Source organism: Pterocles gutturalis, unplaced genomic scaffold (assembly GCF_000699245.1).
Source record: "Pterocles gutturalis isolate BGI_N339 unplaced genomic scaffold, ASM69924v1 scaffold4572, whole genome shotgun sequence".
Classification (NCBI taxonomy): Eukaryota; Metazoa; Chordata; class Aves; order Pterocliformes; family Pteroclidae; genus Pterocles; species Pterocles gutturalis.
The window spans coordinates 1098-17248 of NW_010112481.1; the positions used below are offsets into that span (position 1 = coordinate 1098).

General features: G+C 36.6%; 1 protein-coding gene across 1 annotated transcript; it reads right to left on the bottom strand.

Moving 5' to 3' along the window:
- Positions 1 to 1650: 1650 nt before the first annotated feature.
- FAM126A (family with sequence similarity 126, member A) lies at positions 1651 to 14623 on the bottom strand (the record flags this gene model as incomplete). The annotated part of the gene is made up of 9 exons (XM_010074051.1): positions 14550 to 14623; positions 13568 to 13669; positions 8874 to 9053; positions 6657 to 6737; positions 6132 to 6247; positions 5694 to 5789; positions 3157 to 3273; positions 2345 to 2432; positions 1651 to 1810 (listed from the first exon to the last, which is right to left on the bottom strand). Coding segments are annotated over exons 1-9 (991 nt in total), but the record flags the coding sequence as incomplete, so codon positions are not given.
- Positions 14624 to 16151: the final 1528 nt, after the last annotated feature.

Sequence of the window (16151 nt, forward strand, 5' to 3'; positions counted from 1 at the left end):
GAGATTTCACTAATAACTTGTTACTGGACCTCGCTCAAGTTCAAGACACACATGTTTTGCCCCTCAACTTTGTCTGAGTGTTTTAAGCAATTTTTAATCAATTGAAAATAAGTTTATCTTACCCTTCTTTGCCCCTCACCCCCTCTGACAGCTTACTATTGGTACTACTACCACCAGTGTGTATCATTTAAAAAATGATCATTTTCTCAGCAGTAATCTTCTATCAGCGTATTTAGAAATAATTTTCTCAACGCTTACCTGAATTACCTCTCAGTCCTTTACAAGTAACTTGGCAATATTTTTCTAACTGAACTGTCCATATAATAAAGAAGCTCATATAGTACACATCATAGAGAAACTTTTATTACACTACCTCGAGATCTTTACTGAATCTATTAAAAGAGCATTCTTATCTACACTCACTCGCTTAGCCTGTCATCAGAATTACAAGGCCAGCAGAACAAGCCGTTGCCAAGTTTCATCACTGGTCCAGTGGCTCTTCCCTCATCTGAAGATGGTAGAAGAAGTAGAATATAATGTTTCCCCTTTGGCAGTACATTCAGCACCATTTTTTCTACATCTCAGCAGAGACCTGTGTTCTACTTTGTGGAAGCCCTTATATTAGTTTGTCCAAATGTGCTGGTTTTGGTTGGAACAGACTATTTTCTTCATAGTAGCTTGTATGGGGCTATGTTTTGGATTTGTGTTGAAAACAGTGTTGATAATACAGGGATTTTTTTTAAAAATTTTTTTTTTTAATTACTCAGCAGTGCTAACACAGCATCAAGGCCTTTTCTGCTTCTCACACTGTCCCACCAGCGAGTAGGCTGCATGTGCACAAGAAGCTGGGAGGGGACACAGCTGGGACAGCTGACCCCAACTGACCAAAGGGATATTCCACACCATATGGTGTCACGCTCAGCATATAAACCTGGAGGAAGAAGGCAGGGGGCACACATTCAAAGTTACGGCATTTGTCTTCCCAAGGAACTGTTACGTGGGATGGAGCCCTGCTCTCCTGGAGATGGCTGAACACCTGCCTGCCGATGGGAAATAGTGAATGAATTCCTTTTTTGCTCTGCTTGCATGTGTGGCTATTGCTTTAGCTATTAAACTGCCTTTACCTCAACCCATGAGTTTTTTCAGTTTTACTCTTCTGACTCTCTCCCCCATCCCACTGAGGGGAAGTAAGAAAGTGGTGTGTGGTGCTTACTTTTGGCCAGGACTAAACCACAACACCAAAACATAATAATTTATCCTTCTACCCTTAAATCCAATTTTTATTTAAGTAAGGTAAGACAGATGAGGTTCTGCAGTAAAGTTGTTCAATATTTGCTTTGCTTCAGGTACTATACAGTACTTTTCAGAAGAAAACAGAAACATTGGCCTCTTTAAAGAATCAATAACTTTGTACAGCTCCCTTTAACAAAAAGGTTTTTTGTGTGTTGGGTTTTTTTTAAACATTATTAAGGAAATAAAGAATATACTTCATCTGAACTGCGTTAAGATTCCCATTCACCGGTTAAGAAAATAAAAACTTCTGAACTGCTGTTTGCTTACTAGCAATAAAGATGTGCAATAACAAAATTATCAATATTATTTTAAACACATGTAAAAAGCTGAGAACTCATTGCAGAATGTGCTTCTTACCATGCCTTTTCCATCTATGCCCCCGGATAGACATGCTAGTCACAGCATTTCTTGATATTCTGGATGATGTAGGTGTAATTTCAACCTGAATGCATCTTGTACCTTCTTTACTAGATTTCATGGCACCCTGAGGCAGTGAAGCTTTTATTGCATTAGCAACCTAGAACAGAAAAGATGCAGTTAAGTTCTTAACATGAAGATCCAAATTTTAGAAGAATTCTGTCAGAGGATTCTTACCACCCCAAGAAGAATACTGTGTACAATCGCAGTTTAAGGTCAAAAAGCACACTAGCTTTTTGCACAGGTTATAAAGAATGCTGGTTGCAATTACCTCTCAGAACTAAGTTGCATTTAATACCTGTCACTTTTTAAAACAAAGTTTCCAGGTTAAAGATATGGCTATTACTTAACATTAACTTCAGTGTGCTTCTGAACTACAATCTAAGCTTTCAAGACTTAGAAGCTTTCTACTGAAAATAGCTGGCTCACTAGGGAAGATGTCAAAATAACTAAGTGCACTGAAAATACCTGTGCACGTGTGTGTACACTTGCAGATCTAGCTATTCACACGAGCATAGCCATATAGACCTCATGGGATTTAGGTTCCTGGTGTGATGTCAGATCACGCACGTACACAGGAAGGATTTCCTAGACGAAAAATTCTACAAAAAAAATGCTGTAATACAACACCTACCAGAAGAGGTTCTGGATACAGTTCCAGCTGTGCTCTATACAAAATGTCATCCATAGCTTTACGAGCCAGATCCCATTCTCCATTATAACTACAAAAGTAAATATATACATAATAATAAGCATCTACATCAACAGATGAACCTTCTTGGTCACATAACCTTCACAGATTTAGTATTCCTTGAGAGCTCAGTTTAGAGGAGTTGAACTAATTGCGTACATTAGCAGTAAGCCTGCTATTTAGAGAACTTGTTCGGAAGTAGCATCTATGGAAACTGTTTAATTTTCATTGGCCACTTTGATGAGTTTAAAAATTACATAATTAGTCATTGATCAGCTAGTCGTGAAATATTCTGAAATTCAAACGCAATTGTTTTGCTGTTATGCCACCTTCTGAGTATTCCTGTGTTACTAGTCTCTATTTCAGATAAGAGGAGAGCTTCACACATTAACATGACTATCAAAGGTTGATGACATAAGCATTTCAGAAAAAGAATAAGACCTTTTTTCTTTAACACAACTGATATCAAAACTAAGCATGCAAAAACAGACAATGGTTGGAAAACTTTTTTTTTTTTTTTAAGATTTTTACACATCAGCAGTTATACCTATTAAATGCTACTCTAGCCCTCTTACCCGAGTATTACATAGATTAATTCAGCTAACTAGTTAGAGAACTATGTTCTATTTTTGAGGACCTTATTGCTAGGCACAGCATCTGTCAACTAGACAATAAACATTTCAAAGGTAGCATGCCTAAATGAGTGTAGAAATTAAGCTGACATTATTTTGTATGCATATAAAAAAACAACTTACAAGGCATAATAAATCCCTGTTAGCATTTGCACCATGAATTCGGACGAAACTGGAATCCTACTGTTGACTCCCTTGTACTTTCTCACTTGTTGGCGAGGATATCCACAGACACAAATTCTAAAGAAATCACGCACTGTCATTAGCAAACAATGCAGAGCCACCTTTCTATAAAGCACTGCAAAGCTAGGTGTTTGGTGTACATTTTAACTACAAGAGACCCACAGGAAGGTATCCATCAACAGCCCTGTGCTGAAGCAGACTATTTCTTACTACAGAAGAAGAGTATGCCCTCTACTGGCAGAGCTCAAATCCTTCAAAAGAGGGACATCCTAGACGCTCATGCCACTCGAAACTGTGGAACTCGAAAGAAAACTGCCAGTAAAAGTCATTCTGAATCCATGCATTTGCTGCAGAACAGACAAAAAATAAGTTAATCGTATTTAAGGAAATAAAGCAGCATAGCAACTACTAACGTTACAGACAGAAGCATAAGTGTCATTGCAAAAAATACGGAAGCTGCATACAAGTTTTCAAACAGAGACCAGAAGTGTCACATTCATAAAACTGTTCTAAAAGTCATTAAGTCAGCTTTAGAATTTAGTTCTGAACTAAATTCCACATCTGGTTCTGTAGGCTAAGCATTTTAGAAATTAAAGATATTGTGTAGTTAAATATTCAACTCATTGTCTATTACTGGACATTTAATGATATTAAGCAAACTATTCCCTTCTCCAAAATACAGACTAGAAGGTTCAGTCTTAGAAAGCTTCAATTCTTCAGCTTCAATACCAGGAATCTTGTAAAATTACTCTTACACCTACTTTTTCCCAGGAAAAAAAAGTGTTAAGATTGTATTGTAGTACCTTTCAAATTACATCTGTAATAGCTATTTCAGGAGCCTTTTTTTATTATTACTAACCTTGCCACTAACCTTCTGTACTTTCCCCCCCCCTCTTCTTCTCTATCCTGCAACTCAGCTTCTGCTTTGGTTACTTAAAAAAAAACCCAAAACCCCCCAAAAACACAAACAACAACAAAAAACCACACACAATGCAGACAGCACCCCCAAGATCTCTTTGGCTCAGCAACTCTCCCAGTATGTACTTTGCACCTAGTGTGATCTAGATTTGACTCTTCATGCCGATATCAGCGTATCTCCAAACAACAACTAAAAAAAGATTTTAAACACTTCATCAGGAAGGACAGGAAGCCATGCTAGTGACAGCATGCAAGGAAACAAAAACATTACGAGACTTTATACAGGAAGAATCATAGAGTGGTTTGGGTCGGAATGGGCCTTCAAAGATCATCTAGTTTCAACCCCCCCTGCCATGGGCAAGGACACCTCCCACTGCTACCCCTCATCCTATCACTACTCTCCCTGATAAAGAGTGCCTCTCCATCTTTCCTGTAGATACTTCTAAGAATTTTGTCAGCACCACATCCAAATAGGATACTGAAAGATACTCTGGTCTTCTGATACATATTCTCTTGAATCCCTAAAATGCTGTGAGGGTGCGATTTTCAGTGAGCAGAGAAACATGAATATCAAAGCCAGTAGGGAATGAAGAACTAAGATAAAAGGTGAATTATATAGTATCAAATAATTCAACATTTTTTAGTAGAAATACTTGTTTGCATTTACTGGTAATTTGCTTGGGGTTTTTTTGGAGGCTTTTAAAATATTATCTATCCCAAATACAATCAAAACCCAATCAAGCAGAATCAGCAACATCAGTCTCCTGTCCACTGTCCTTAGGTTTTAAATATTTTCTACCTTAAATTCCTCTGAAAAGAAGAGAATCTTACAGGCATCCATTACTATGTTTTGTTTGTGTGAGGAACCTGGGAACTGTGACTGGTATAAAGTTGCTGTAGTTGACTTCCAGGTCTTTCTTGGGTTTCCTGGGCTAACAAGAGCATTCTCATTTTTTCCTTTATCCAAAGTCTACTTTCAAAAAACTAGAGATAGACATTTATTACCAGTTCTTCCTCTTTGAAAAAATAAATGTATCAAAAACAGACACTGTAATTAAAGCTGAGGTAAGGTTTTGGTGTTTTGTTTTTTGAAGTAATAGATTTTAGAAATACCCAAAGTACCTGTAAGAATGGATGTATTTATAGTTTCAAAATCTACCACAATTTCAAGAAAGTTTCAACTTCCACAGCATCTAAATATATTTAGCAAGTTTGCAATGCAAAATTTACCAAGATTTTAGAAGACCTTTCTGATTTTATTTAGTTAACACACCTACAACCACTTTGATTAGAAACAAACAGTTCCCTTGATTTGACTTCTCCACTTAACAGCACTGCATATAGGCTAGGTCATTCCCTCCTCATTTTGAGATCTCAACCCAAAATTATATAAGAGATGCTTTAAAAGCAAATAATACAGCTGTAAACACTTATGAAAAAGAGTCAAGTTTACAAGTAGCTTCTGGAAACCTGAAGCTTTTTTTTAAAGAGAAAGTCCAAGCTGAGTGCATTTCAAGTTGAATATGCAATTTTAAGTGTAATCAACCCAAAGAAATTACCTTGAACAAATTTGACACAACGACTGAAGAGAAACTGCAGGCATGTAGCTTAAGGCAGCATTGTAACAGAGCAGAAGGAAAGTCAGCACTTCAAACCTAGGATTTACAAGAAACATTAGAATCACATTATCAATTTTATTTTTTTAAAAGAAAACAAGTTTACACAGAAATTTGCAAGAGTTACTTGAACAGATTTGGTATTTTATTTCAATAAAATTGACAATTGAGTTGTTTGGTTCTGTAAGCCTTTCCAATTCATACAGTAATATGCACTGCTGGTCATACAGTAATATGCACTGCTGTAAATGCACCTACATTTACAGATGTTTAACCACAACAAAACACAGCATACACCTATTCACCTTCAGTCTATAGCTATATAAAAAATAAGATTAATAATTAGTGATTCTCAAGCAAAATCCTATTATACAATTTCACCTGTTCTGTGCTGTTAACATCTCCCTCTGAGGATGAGGTCCACTGTATACAACCCTGGACAAACCATGCTGCGATAAAGCTCCTTCAGTGAGAGCCATGGAGCCAATGCTGGAAGGCTAAAAGAAAAAGGGTCATTCAAAACTCAGTCATCATGTGTCTTGCTACAATGCAAGGGAAAATAGACAACAATCAGCATCACCATATTTGTACATAAATTTTCAACAGGCTTAAGGTTAGCTGACTGCTTAGCTGTCTTAGATTTGAGAAGTTATTTTACACCAGATAAGGTATATGGCTTCAGAATAGAAAAAACCCACATAGCTGGTGCATGGATATTATGAAGTCATGACTATTCAGTCTTGAAGAGGCCTTAGAGACCAGTTAGTAGCACTCAGCAGGCTGAGAAGTATGTTCCCATGTCATTATGCAACACGCTAAAACTAATTTTTATTCTTAACAAACAGGCCCACAAATCATACTGCCTTTTTCTATCAGTAACAACTTTATGCTGTAGATGTCACTTACTTCATGATAGACCGAAGGTTTGGACAAAGACGGAATTGTGAAACTCAGGACTTTGCTATGTCCCTCTTTGTCAACTATCTCCTGAAAAAGACAGACGATACCAACGGTTACAATGTACTACAGAAACCAGACATTCAAAAATGTTGAATGCTGGATGGGGTTGAATGGATAAAGAAAGCCAGGAAATTGTTATAGGGACAGATAGGGATACTATAACAATCCAAGCTACAAGCTAGAAATCTCCTCTGTATTTGCTTTCTATCACACTGCATTTGCTTTCTTTCTGAAAACTATTCAAATTACTTAGCAAAGGGCACATGCATTTGCATAAGTAGACCACCTTAAAAACACTAACTGCAAATCTCAGTATGTTTAAACAGTGTTATCTTTTCTAAATTATACACTATTTGCTAATTGTGAAAGCTAATGCACAATAATTCTGTTCTGAAAACTATTTACACACCAAGTAATGACTCTACAAGTAATTCGGTTTGGAAATATTATAGCTCCGGAGTGATTGCAGACTCCTATGGTTTGATAGTAGCACACACCATAGTATTTGCAAGAGCCCAAGTCTGATAATTCCATACTTGGAGACGGAGATAAAAGAAGCATGGATGCAAAGCTTTACAGAAGCTACTTTCCTGCAAGATACCACATAGCAGTGTGTTAAGCAGCCTTCCCATTCCTGTAAGTTACTGGAAGACTAATGGGTAAGCCAAAAAAAGATGTGCCTATGTATCAGAGAAGAGCACCAAAGTACTTCAAATAAAAAGCTTCAGAAGTTCCAAAGCAGACCTGACCAATAACCAACACCACACACAAAAGAATTTTTTTTCCCCCTAAATTTCAGCAGCAGATTTCATATAATCCAAAGATAGCAATTAGAGAGGAGCTTCAGCACCTCCTAACGTCCATGCCTTGGGAAGCTGAAGGACTGACTTCAGATAGTAATTATTAAAACTCATGTTTTAAAGTAGAATATCAAGTTGGTAAAGGACAACTGAGAAGTATCAAAAGGCATATAGAGCTTTCCTGTCTGAAGAGTTACACAGCTCCTCCACTCTCCTCAAAAAACAATGATATTTTAATTTTCAATATTATTTCTGCTTCAGTGGGGAAAACACTTTCCTCAACGTATGGGAGGAGAAGGGAAAAGAAACTGGCAACATCCAAACTTTTAAAATCTAAAAATAGTGATATTTTGACTCTTCATTCTAATCAGATTTGGAATTAAGTTTCATGGTGCTCTTCAAGATCTGAAGAGTATTAGAAAAAAAATTATACCTAGAGCTAGGAAAGACAAAAATCTACTGCATGCATTACCACTGCATGTCTCCAAGCTGAAGGTAGAACCAACCAGTTCATGATATCAAGGTTCAGCCACAATAGTTACATACCCCTGACAACATAATTAATTTAAAATTATTGCTAGCAATACTTAATTTTTCATTTCCTTCAGTAAGAAACTATGGGACTCTCTTGAGCATGTTAATTACCTCAGGTTCCAAGGAGAATTGAAGTTTGTCACAGTTTCACTTCCCAAAAAACCTTCCTAAAACATCCAGAACATACAAGCTACCCTGAAGAGAATCCCAATAGACATAACATCAAGCTTTTTATAATAGCCATAAAAAGACTAAATGTATTTTGCTGTAATAACTGAAACATGGTGCTCTTAAAAGTTCCTTCACAAGTCTGTTCTTCAAAGCAGTAACTCAGTAACAAACACTATCTTTACATACAAAATATGAAAAAGATGTTAAGGTTATTACAAAATGAAAGGAGACCTTTAATTTCTCAAAGCTAAGTAATCTGTTCAGCAATCGAGCACTAAGAATTTATTGAAAGTTATTTTTTGTGTTTTCTAGTCAAGACAGTCAAAATACCCCAGAAAATATGGGCAATAGCTTCAAAAGTAGTGCCTCTAAAGGCTCTCAAGTAGAATTTTAAGTTCAATCGTTCAGCCATTAGTGCATTAACACTTTCCAGGAACCACAAGAGCAGCAGAGAAAATATTCACCAAAATAAAAGAATGAAAGTTCACGTTGCAGACTTCTGACAAGGATATCAATTTGAAGAGTCAAAAATGAGATACTCAAATCACTTAATTTCAATTCTGAAACAAAATGTTAATTATCCCCCAGTAATTAGCATAGTATCCCCCAAAAGCACACTGATATTTTCAGGCCTGAATAATTACATGTGAATACAAACCAAGTTATAAACTCCTAGGAGAAGAGCCTCTATGCATCCACTGTTCTGCAAACCTCTGCTGGCTGAGACAGCAAGATAGCACCACATCAACTCCGGTAGAAACTGCAGGGTAAATCGTAGTAGTTGTTCCTCACCACTGCGATAGAACTCAAAGAGCTGATGGCAAACTGGCTCCAGAAGCTGAAATACAAATTACAATTGTGAAGGAATAAAACATTACAAGAAACTGCAACTTTGTGTGGATCAACTGGCCAGACAAAACTGTACACCAATAAATGTTACATTTTAGCTATTAGGGAGTGATTGACACAACAACTGCCCAAGTCACCTTATACACTTTTCATCCCTTATAACATACTTTCAGATTATAAAAGTAGAGCCTTCCATCTCATGCGAAGAAAAATTCCAACAGCTCCTTTCTCTCATTTTTGTCTCGCTTCCTCCAGCCTCAAAGGCATAAATAGAGGATACTTGTTATCACCACACCTCACACCATGCCCTCAATACCTCTAATATATAGGAAAAGCACCTGAACAAAAGGTCTTGCTGTTCTAGAGCTCCAACAGTGGACACACAAATTGCTAGATTTACCCACCAAGTGAGGAGAGCAGCATAGCACTCAAAGTATTACAATCACTTAGTATATAGTAGAATTATTTCACTTTTCCACTCTCATTAAAATCTTCTAGCAACTTTAATGTATTTATAAGTTTGAGACAGAACTAGGAAGCCTCAAGAGTAATGTTATAATCAAATTTGTTAAGCTGATACAAATGGAAGTAATGCACTGAACTGGAAGTAATACCTTGAGCTACAACAAGTTTTTAAAAGTCTTAAAAACAACAAAGCAATCAGCTTGCACTGTGTTTCTAGATTTTATGCACATTCTTGTGCTACTACCCACCTCTGCCAGAGGACAAAACATAGTGTTAACTATCATGTGTCAATTTATGGAATTGATATTTTCATTTTGTCACCTAGATAGGAGATTTCCTAACCCAAGTGGAAAATACTGTCAAAACCAGCAGGCACTTTCAAAGCCAGATGAACCAGACACTGAATTCTCAAGCAAAAACTCAAAAGCAGGGACTAAAATATACTTTTTGGCAGCAAACACAGCAAACCATTGAGCTTGGAATTGTAAAAGGATTTCTTCTAAAAAAAAGGAAGTGGGGTAGGGAAGGGAAAAAGAGGATTTTTAATTCAATCTTTTAGATCATTTACTTGTAAGTAATAACAAATGGGAGGATCCTATTATCTAAGAAACCACCCTCTGAAAAAGAATCTAGTTGACACATTTATATTAGCAGACTTTACAACATGAAATCTGAGATTTCAGCTATTTAGAATTCATTTCATCACCTCCAGATAGTATATTAGAAAAGCATTAAAATGTGACATTCTCCAATTCCAAATCTCTGAAAGACAGGATTCAAATGTAACATACCTAAAGGACTAGCTTTGCTACCTTGTTTCTTACCTCCAAGACCTAACATCATAACAACTCACCTACATGACTCACAGAAACAGACTAAATCCCTTTCAAAACCAGGAATGTTCAGGCTAGTAACAAAGCTTCACTGAAACATATTCCCGTACAAAATCCCCAAAAGTTTCAATCTGAAAATGATGGAATCCAAACCAAACAGACATGTATTTTAGAGATTTTACTGAGAAAAGATACCATAATCATTAGAATTGCCACTAAACTTCACTTCAGAAAGTGAAGTATTAATACCTTTCTGAAAATCCTTAAAAACTAGAATACAGATACATACTTTACTGCTAGTACCATGCAGACCCCGTTTCCCATTTTATTCTAACTACAATACTCAGTTCTTTTGCTATTTGTCTAGCTCACATTTTCAGTTTTTCAACAGAGCAAGCTTTCAAAAAGGTAAGAAACTTTTCTTCTGTATTTTCCTCCTTCTACTGCAGCAAAGGAGGCAACCCCACCAGAAGAGCATGCTAGGAAAAAAAAAAAAAAAAAGGTGCTTGCTTTCCTAAGTTCTTCCTCCTGAATAGAAGGAAAGTTGAGTCAACAACTTTCTTACCCCACAAAGTTACTTCTGAACCCAAAGGATCTCAGCAGAATTTGGTTGTTCTTAAGAAGTAATTTGGGACAACCTGATCCATTCAAAAAAAGAGGAACCTTTAGCTTCTGACAGATATAGCTTCTCTTTGGAAAAATAATTGGTGAAAAATCTACAGTAAAGGCAAAAAATCATGCCAAGCTAAGCTAGTCATCAGTTTTAAGAGCAGAATATCAAAGATCCTTCTAGAAAACTTTACCAGCACAAGTGCTTTCCATTTTCAGCTTACATATTTCACATGTATTTGCATGCTTCTTTTAATGAATTATCAGTTCAGAATGATGTGCTTGAACTTTAAAAGGAACATAAATAGCTATGACAGGTATCCACGTTCACATCATTATCTCAGTTGAGACAGCTTTACATCAGCACATTTAAATGCGTAATCAGTACAAAACCAGATTTGCTTCCTCAAAAGGCCACCACATGCTACAACCTAGTATCAAAATGCACTAATGATTGTTGCTGTTTCAAGATATTGTTTTACACTAAAACAGTTCTAAAAAGGTGTCTAGACCGAAACAATTTTTAATGCTGGAAGAGAAGAACATCCAAGCAATTTCATGCCTCTTCCTTTGAAGCTGCATCCAAATGTGTTACGACATTTCAAACACTTTCTATTTCCTAATGCAAATGCCTGCATGAGTACTATCTTAAAGGGCAGCAATAGTGCTTTTGGTAAAAAGCAAAAAAGTCTTGAATTTGTAAAGAAACAAACCTCAGAATTTTTTTTTCTGTTGGGACTCTTGAGTCAATTAGACTTCACATCTTCTTCACATAGTCTTCACATCTGCTGAAGGCTCTCCTTGTATTGAATTACATTTTTCACCTATCAGTGGCTCAGGAACCTCAAAAGTAACTAACAAAGTATTTACTAACAAAGCTATTATGAATTGGATAGTTCTTTGCTATAGCAAACAAGTAGTTCATTTGTCTCAAACTGACTTAATTTTTTGGAAAAGCAAACAAAAAAAGCCATAAGAAAAGCAAACATGAACCCGTAGGAAAATGCAGTCACTGATGCAAATACACATGGTTACTTCTTAAATGCTTAAAAAAAGAACACATGCATCCCCAAAACAAGTTTAATCACAATTTTAAGGTACAGACAATTATTATATTAGAAGTACATATATTCAAAGGCATACAGATGGGGTTGTTTGTTTTTAATCTCAGCAGTATTTGTAGTGTTCAAGCATTAACCCTTCCCCTTTGCATTACACACAGAAGGAAGGACAGCACATACCCTACACTGTAAAGAAGTTGACATTACACAGTGCAGCTAACCGATCTCAGGTAACAGCTGAAAAAAGTTGCTTGGCTTTTTAATTTCTAGTTTACAAGTATTTTCACAATGTGGAAAGCTCCAAGTAGCCCTTTCCACAAAGTGCCAGGTATTCGGAGAATGATCCAAATACAGATTTCAGGACTATTCTTCCAAGGCAGCACACCACAGTGACAGCACTGGCTTGTCATTTCAATAGTGTCACTAGCAGGGAAATCTTTGATACCTTGCCTCCAGAATGATCCCAACAACCTTTTTGAGCAGAATTTGCAGGACCTTGACCACCCTGCTACTAAGGTCCCTGAAAAACCTAGTGATAGCCAGAAGCAGTAAGAAACCAATGAACACATGAAAGTATCAATTTGTCTATTAACAGGGAGACTCATCAGATTAATTTACATGTTGATATGCATTCTGAAGACCAGACAGGCTTGACTCAGTAGTTGGAATGACTCAGAATACTTTTCTGAGCAGCAAATAAAATTATATTTCCTCTTTGTTGGACAACCTGCAAGTCTCTCTACCAGTATTCTCTCTAAAAGCATATACACTGAAAGCATTTTATCCTCTGCCAACTATTGGCATCATCTCAAACTTCAGAAAGGTTCAGTATGCTAGGTCTTTTCAGACAAGGAATTAAGGACTTGGTGCAATTTTAAAAGAACTCACAAAGGTTTACTTGACAGTAGAAAGTGAGACAATACCCTTAGCAAGACAGAACTAATACCAGCTCAGTATGTTCTGAACTCAGCTGGACACTTTAAAACAAGTGCTGTCATGGGGTATGGAGCCATTCCTTGCACAGGTACACAGCAAACCTGCCTCCTACTCCCCCCCCCTTTTTTTTTGCCATCATTTGAGCAAGGGTACATTCGATGTATAAATGTGTATATTTACGTATTTAAAAGAACTAAAAACCTAAAACCTAAGAAATAACTTAAAAGGATTGCAAACCTATCTAACATTCTTCTCTTGAGTTGTAGTAGACAAGCTTCTGATAGCTATAGGCTCACATTCAAGTGATACTGAATTACAGAAGGAATTATGTCAAACATCTTTTTCAATTCCTTAGCATATTTCTCAGTTCAATACCCAAGTGCTGAAGCCCATGATTATGATCTACAAGCTTAGCTATGATCAGTAGGTTACAAAACTTACGAATTGTTTCCACGGTAGTATGTCATTGCTAAGAACAAACATTTTGATGTAGTTCTGTAGTTCACGTAGTTAGAACACAATTAACTAGCATGCAAGGTCTTATTTTTTTCTGCTGGTGTTACATCAGACATTTCATGTGACAAATCCAATATACTCACTTCACTCTGTGGCTCCCGAATTACTTTGTAAAGAGATGAAATCAAAGCACTCTTGTCTTTCAAGTTTGTAGCATAGCTGGATATGGACGCTTCTGGCAGTGTCTGAAATAAAAATATTATAACCACTAGAAAAAGCAATTTTTATCATCAAAACAGCTATTCTATAACACATATATTTTATCATATAACAGCTATTTCAACAATTTTCCAAGTTACTGTTTATAAGTTTACTATAAACCAAAACTTGTTTCACAAAGAAATCCTTACTATGGAAACCACCGTGTTTTCAGGACAACAAAATTGCCAGAAGACACACTGCATTTTATCATTTTGCAAATAGCTTCATACAGAATGTAATGACAGTGGATGGTAAACAGACAAAAACTAAGAGTTTCACAGGTGCAACCCCACTGAAATTTCACTGTGAAATTTTAGTACTGTGAAATTTAGCAGTTTGCAAATCCATACTTTAAGAAGTTTTCTCAAGACTGACTGAACACAACTCGTGAACATTATTGCAAGGTACAGTATTACTATGAAAGAACACAAATTCTAGTTGATGTGAACAGCTCTTCTCTAACACTAAACAGATTTTCTGCCAGTACTTAAGAGTGTAAGAATCTAATCTTTTTAGCAACCCTTTGGAAGCTGTGTATTTAAACTTACTATTCATAGCTCTTACAGCACTTATCTGCAGTCCTTCAAAGGATCGCACTCCATGATACAGATAAGAAAACACATTCCCAGTGTATCTAAGCAGATGAGGAAAACCTATAGTCAAGTCTACTCTCAAACCATTCATCACTGGTCTGTAGCAGGAAACATGTAATCCCAAAGAGGACAAGGAAAAAAATCCTTTCAAGCAAACATCTGCATATATCACATTATCTCAGCAAAATCCAAGGTTACTATTTTTCTTCATTTTCTACAGCAATCAAGCACACAACAGGCTGCAGCGTTTGTCTGACATTATATTTATTACCTTGAACTCCGATAACCACTCCTCCACAATCCCAGTATCCACAGCTAACATCTTCCAACAACTGTTCCAAAACCTTCAGCCTGAAAGAATAAGCAAACACAGTTTGTGAAAACTATGTAGTTACTGCATTAAGTAGATGATGAAAATTAAGTCCCTGGAAATATTTAAAAAAATTTTATCATGCTTTTACTTGTTAACATTTCACATGCTGACATTACTTCGAACTTTCATTCTACCTCACTTATGCAAGCTGCTGGAAGCATTAAGCATGGGAGCCTTCACATACAGCAGTTTAATAAATTCCAAATATGTGTTGCGTGGGAAGCTCAGTAAGTCAAAGATTTGCAGAAATGGCATTTTGAAAACAGAAAATATTACCTTCTCAATTTCTCTTTATTTTTCAGCTTAAAGAACTCAAGAGAAAACTGCATGGACCCACTGAAGAGAAATGACTATTTAGGTTTTTCCTAGTCAACTGCTATTCCTAACTTGGAAAAGGTCACTGAAATAAAGGCTGATGGAAAACCTTTCAATCCTCCCCCACCGTGGCAACTGCAAGACAACGAGCCTGCTGCCTCAGCATGTAGCCTAAGACGGACTCCTCTGCCCAGCATCCTGCACAATCTCAGACAGAGCAAGGCCATCAGTACTAAGACTTGAACAGAAGAGATGCAGAAGAGCTTTTGAAACTCATTTCTGATTTATTAGTTTTTGAGAAAACACCTAAAAACTGCCCTTTCAAATGGCTTATTCTGAAACAAAGGGCAACATATCTTTAAGATACAAAACTATTACAAGTTAAAAGATCATGCTGGGGGGGATATACCCTAGGCATACGTAAACTACTCAATATACAGCAGCTTATCCAAATTGTGACCACGGATTTCAAACAACGACAAAACTAAGAACTCATCTGAGGAAAAAATTAACACTTGGTAAAATCTTCAGTCACATGAGATATCCCCCCAAGTTTTGCTTTGCCAGTTTAAAATTAGTTATGAAGTACAGATACCCAAGTATGGGCTTGTCAATGAACGATACAAGAAAAAAGAGGGGAAAGGAAGAATTACCTTGTATAACACAAACATTTTGTTCTGAAACCCAGACTGTAGTGGAATATATACAGAGAATTTTAAGAAGTCTAAAGGGAGAAGAACCAGACATGATAATAGTGAGAACTCACTATAATCCTCCAAAGAAAGGGGAGAAAAAAATTCTTAAGGCTTTAAAGAGATAGTGACCAAAATCTTTCAATGCATAGGACAGTTGTGAGGAAATGACTATTCAGAAATTAATGGTAAAAAGAATAAAATTGAACAGGCTGTCCAAGAACTTCTTGAATCACTTTGATATACAATAATAGCACAAGCTGCCAAAGATTTCCACTTCCCCACAGCCCTCACTAGCACTGTCACTAAATAAATGACCTGGTCAGGTAAAACCATAGGAAACCAGCTATGGCAATTTCCTCTGACAACCCCAGAAAAATATGCAAATCTGCACAAAGCATAAAAGAAAAGTGCTTTCTCAGGTTGAAAGGGGAACAAGGAAGGGCTAAAGAATTACAAGCTGCACACAGCTAGATTTAATTTCTGGAGAAAA